At 39.1% G+C, this 5392-nt stretch overlaps 1 protein-coding gene across 1 annotated transcript; it reads right to left on the bottom strand.

Annotated features, from left to right (window-relative positions):
• Nucleotides 1-533: 533 nt before the first annotated feature.
• LOC106417381 lies at nucleotides 534-2634 on the bottom strand. The gene is made up of 6 exons (XM_013858192.2): nucleotides 1987-2634; nucleotides 1796-1849; nucleotides 1653-1706; nucleotides 1347-1423; nucleotides 1019-1299; nucleotides 534-721 (listed from the first exon to the last, which is right to left on the bottom strand). The coding sequence occupies exons 1-6, from the start codon at nucleotides 2632-2634 to the stop codon at nucleotides 534-536; spliced, it is 1302 nt and encodes a 433-aa protein (XP_013713646.2).
• Nucleotides 2635-5392: the final 2758 nt, after the last annotated feature.

Here is a 5392-nt window from a genome sequence, read left to right as displayed (position 1 = left end):
ATAGTTAAAGATTTGACTCTAAAATATATGTCCAATGGTGTTACTCAATATGGAGTCCTTAAGAATTTAAAATTATTAAATTTGTAAAACATTTAAATTTAAAATTTTTATTTATTCAATGATTAAAAGCAAACATACAATAATTATACATCTTCATCATTACCAAACTTGTTCCAAATATTTTCGATTAAATCATTTTTCAATGCTTCATGTGTATGTCTATCTCGAACCTGATTCTGTAGACCAAGCATATTACCGAAATGTGAAGGCATGTTGTTAATATGCTCTACATGTGAACTTCTGCTCGGCTCGCCTTCTTCAAATTCTGATGTATCGTACAGAGTGTATGCACCTCGTTCATTTTCGACTATCATATTGTGTAGTATGATACATGCTCTCATAATCTTCCCTATTTTTTCCTTGTCCAATGATAGAGCTGGGTTTTTCACTATCGCAAATCGAGCTTGCAATACACCAAAAGCACGCTCCACATCTTTTCGGGTTGCTTCTTGAACTTTAGCAAATAACGCTGCTTAAGAACCTTGAGGGAGTGTGATAGATTGGATAAATGTTGACCATTTTGGATATATACCGTCCGTGAGGTAGTAAGCCAAATCATACTGGTGTCCGTTGACCATGTACGTTACCCTTGGAGCTCGACCTTGGTAAATGTCATCAAAAACAGGTGACCGATCAAGGACGTTAATATCGTTTAAGGTACCTGGAGGACCAAAAAAAGCGTGCCATATCCAAAGATCTTGTGAAGCTACAGCCTCCAAGACAGTTGTCGGCTTTCCTGATCCACGTGTGAACTGTCCTTTCCAAGCGGTTGGGCAATTCTTCAACTCCCAATGCATACAATCGATGCTTCCTATCATCCCGGGAAAGCCGCGTACCTCTCCAATATCGAGTAGTCGTTGAAGATCCTCTGGAGTGGGTCTTCGTAGATACTCATCTCCAAATAACTGTATTACGCCTTCTGTGAAATTGGTTAAACATGAAAGTGATGTGCTTTCACCAAGTCGGAGATATTCGTCAACGGCGTCAGCCGCAGAGCCGTAAGCAAGCATACGAATAGCTGCCGTACACTTTTGTAGTGTTGATAGACCTAACCTTCCGACTGCATCTCTTCTTTGTTGAAAGAATGGAACATTTGCTGAGAGGGTGTCGACAATACGCATGAATACTTCCTTGTACATACGGAAACGGCGTCTGAATAAATGAGGCGGAAATGTCGGATCTTCAGTGAAGTAGTCATTCCATAGACGGTTGTCGCCCGCTGAAGTAGTCATGTCGGATCTTTAGCATTACCGAAGAGATCATTTTTAAGCTATGGATCCATATACCTTGCTCGTCGAGATGGTGGGAACTGCTGATGGAGATGAAGGTGGAAAGCTCGTCTAGATGAAGGTGGGAAGCTCGTCTAGATGAACCATATCAAGAGAACAGAACCATTTGTACAAGGAAAATAAGAGCAAAGGAAATAGATTGCACTAAAACATCATTACATCCGTTTTTAAGACAGTACAAAGGAAGTAGAAGAGCAAAGGAAATAGCATAACATCCTAGTCTACAAACAGACTTATAAAGGCAACATACAAACAACCCGTGACGTGGTTCACATGAAAATACAAACAGAAAATACAAACTACCCGTGACTTGATACCAGCTTCTGTCTTCAACAAGCACATGGTCTTGTACTTCACCTGAAACAGAAGAAAATCACGTGTGTAAGCAACGTAAATAGACATGTTTTAGTTGTGAAATGACAACTACAGTTATGTCTAATGCAAACAGTTGAAACTAGTATAATGCAAACATCTGAAACTAAGGTTAGAGCTAACAAACCCTACAACAATTCAGACATAAGTTTGTTTTTGAGAGTTGATTCCATCTCAGAGAGAGGCTCGGGCTTTGTAAGCAAACTCTCTAGCTAACTTTGCTGAGAGATTTTTTTTTTAGCTCCAACAAATTTTCTAGCTTTGCCAACTCTTCCTCTTTTCCAGTTTTCTTCCTCTTGCTACCAGCCTTCGCAGCCTTAACCCCTATTGGTCGCTCTTCTGGCTCTGGCTCTGGCACTGCCCCTTCACCGTCGCCTTGGGAATCCGCTGGTTTGCGCTTGTCCTTCTCCAGATAGGTAGAGCACCATTTCACATCATGCCGAAGCTCCCTCCACGCATGTTCGAAGTTGAACTTCGATCCCTGGTCATTGGCAAAGATATCCAAGGCAGACTTCATCACATCGTTCTCATTTTGCCCGCTTCTCTGCTCCCTCAGTGCCATGTCGTAACAGCCAGCAAACTTGCAAACTCCCTCGTTGATCCTAGCCCATTTTTGCTTGCATGGCCCAAGTTCTCGTGGGCTTGTCCCAACCAGTTGAGGACTGGAGTTGTAGTACTCTACAATCCTGTTCCAGAAGGCACCTACTTTTTGTTCATTACTCACTATTGGGTCTTTGCTGGTGTTGAGCCACGCACCGATGAGGATTAAATCCTCCTTCGGTGACCATTTTCTCCTCTCTTTGACAGTAGACACACCAAAACTTTGGCCGGTAAAGAGAAGAGGTTCGCAGGAGTCAAGATGAACTGGCCCTTGACTCATTACAAGGTTTACATAACCACTGGATTTGGCCATTTAGGAAGAAGACTGTGTTTCTCTAGTAGAAACACATACGATTAAATAAGGGATTCTATAATAACTCTATTAAATCCTAGTAGAAAACAGTCATATCAGAACAGCTCACGAGAATTTAATGGGTTTTTGGCTTAAAGGAAGCAGTGCAGTTACGCACAATTAAATGGTGGTTTGGTGTGCATTAATAATCCTAGTCTGTTTCCTAACTACAAACTAAAAGTTATTTGCTCAGAAACATTAAACGGTTACACAATCCTAGTTTGTTTTCAAGTATTCTCAACTACTAAGTGACACGGTTACACAATCCTAGTTTCTTTTCTAACTACAAACTAAATTCCATTTGAATTCTAACTGGTAAGTTCAAACACTAACCTTAGTTAGAAAACGGTAAGTTTCTTTTCTCGAGTTCAGCCACCCGCATAAGCAGCATCCTCACCTGGCCCTGAAAACACAGCAGATTAACAAATAAATATCTTAGAAAGATGATTAATAAGAGAGTGAACCATCAGACAGAACTCACCTTAAGTGCCTCGCACTCTCGCAGAAGCTTCTCCTGCTCGTGAAAACGTTCTTTCAGTCTCTCAACCTCTTGTTGCATTCCCATAACCCATGGTTGCCTGAAATGCATCCCGTCATTCTGCGAAAACATAAAAGAATTTATCAAACAACAAATAAATATGGAAGGACGAGATCGATAAATATAGACAGAAGAATTCAAACCTCATAGTCTTTGCATATGAAGTATCTTTTCCCAGGGAGGTAGTCATATGTATCCTCTTCATCGACGACCTCCTTCGTGATAGATCCACAGGGGCACATCTTGGGAATCCCCTGTTGCGCATTTGCAACGAAATGAAGCATGTTGTAGTATGCTTTGTGTGCTTTCATATCTCGCAATTCTTCCTCTATTTCAGAACCTACAAGAACAAAAACATATAAGCGGATCAAAATCCTTTAACCGTGATGAAACCAACAGAGAAGCGAGTAGAAAAGAAAAAAAAGTAAGACCAGACGAAAACCCTAATTCGATTTTAATCCCCAATTTGATTTTAAACCCAAAATCTATTTGATCCCCACAATCGAATCCATAAACAAAGAAGCGAGTAGAAAAGAAGAAAAAAGTAAGACCAGACGAAAACCTAATTCGATTTTAATCTCCAATTCAATTTTAAACCCAAAATCTATTTGATCCCCACAATCGAATCCATAAACACTGATGAATCAACATGCATCAACTCCAAATGCAAAAATAAAGAACTAAAATGGTCTGATTTACCTTGAACAAAGCGGATCGCAGAATCGCCTTTTGTTTCGCCGGGAGAGGTGAAAAAGTTTTTTTTTCTGCTCGAGTCGCGAAAATGACCGAGTTTTTTTCCCCTCACAAAACACATCTCTTTCCCGATCCAATCAGACGTTGCCAGCGCATCAAGGATCAACCGAAAATAAATCCTTCATTAAGGATTCAACCTTAGCGTAACGTCAAGTTTAATTATTATTTTATTCTTAATGCATAAGGATTAGCTAATATCCTGCGTTGCAGCTGGTCTTAGAACCCTTCTTTTTTCTCTTTCATAACTTTTTATTATTTTACTTTATTTTATTTTGGAAACTTATGTTAAAAACCTAGTGTTAAAAGATGCTCTTAGGAAGTAAATAATACGTGTGTCAATCGACCGGAGAATTCGTGCATGTAAGTAACCACACGGCTAGCGAGGCGGCCTTTCATCCCCAAGAACCGTATGTGGGATCGAATCTTAAAATTGTGGGGCCTATAAATAATTTAGTAAAGGTTAATATAATTTTTTAATACAAATTTAAGAGCTTTTATGTATGTCAATTTTTCTTAATGTTTTGAGGGGCTATTGGCCAATACTCGGCTCTGGTAGAACTAGGGGTCTAGGGCATCTTGTTATATATTAATGTGTCCGGTTATGTCGCCTACGTTTTTATAAAGAGTTAAAAAAGTTATGATTCTTTTAAACAACCAGAACCATATCTGCATGATTGCATCATGCATGCACCATCGTAACACATATTTCTCTGTTACATGTACATCTTATATGGTCCTCTGGTTTCGTCATTTTCTAAATCTATCTGTTTATATTTGATCAAACTCTTGAAAGAAGTGAGACAGATACTTAGATTTATATATAATAGCATCTGTCAATAAACATTATTGTGATTCATGTAAATAATCAACAATAAAATCATTACTAACACCTATTAATGAATCACCTGGAGAGGCAACTACTTATAGGATATGACATTTAGAGACGAGGATAGCAAGAGCGGCCTTTCTTCTTCAAGAAATCTGGGATCTCTATGGAACTACCTTCAGTGAATGATGAAGAAGAACGTCTTGTTACTCCCATTGATGCATCCACTTGCGTCCCCTGCGTTTTCATATAAAAGAGATTGTAAGAATCAAGAGTATATTGTGTATTGTTAAGGGAGACAAAGTGCAGAAGACCTGAAGTGGCTTCCTTTCTCCTTCTTCTTGGCGTTTGAAGCCGGTTGCTATTAGGGTAATACTTACCTGACAAGAAAAAATGTTTACAAAAAGATTCTGGGAGCTCATATGTGAGAAGAAGATCAAAGAAAGAAGATGACTTACTTGACCACTAAAGGATGGATCTACCACAGTGCCGAATATGATGATGATGATGATGGTGATAACCAGAACACTGCATCAAAATAGTTCTAAGTTTACGCTTATGTTTGATGCATCAAAATGCATATATAGCAGAAGTTACATGGC

The sequence above is a fragment of the Brassica napus genome, chromosome C4 (genome assembly GCF_020379485.1).
Source record: "Brassica napus cultivar Da-Ae chromosome C4, Da-Ae, whole genome shotgun sequence".
Taxonomy (NCBI): Eukaryota; Viridiplantae; Streptophyta; class Magnoliopsida; order Brassicales; family Brassicaceae; genus Brassica; species Brassica napus.
This window is presented reverse-complemented; position numbering and strand designations above follow the sequence as displayed.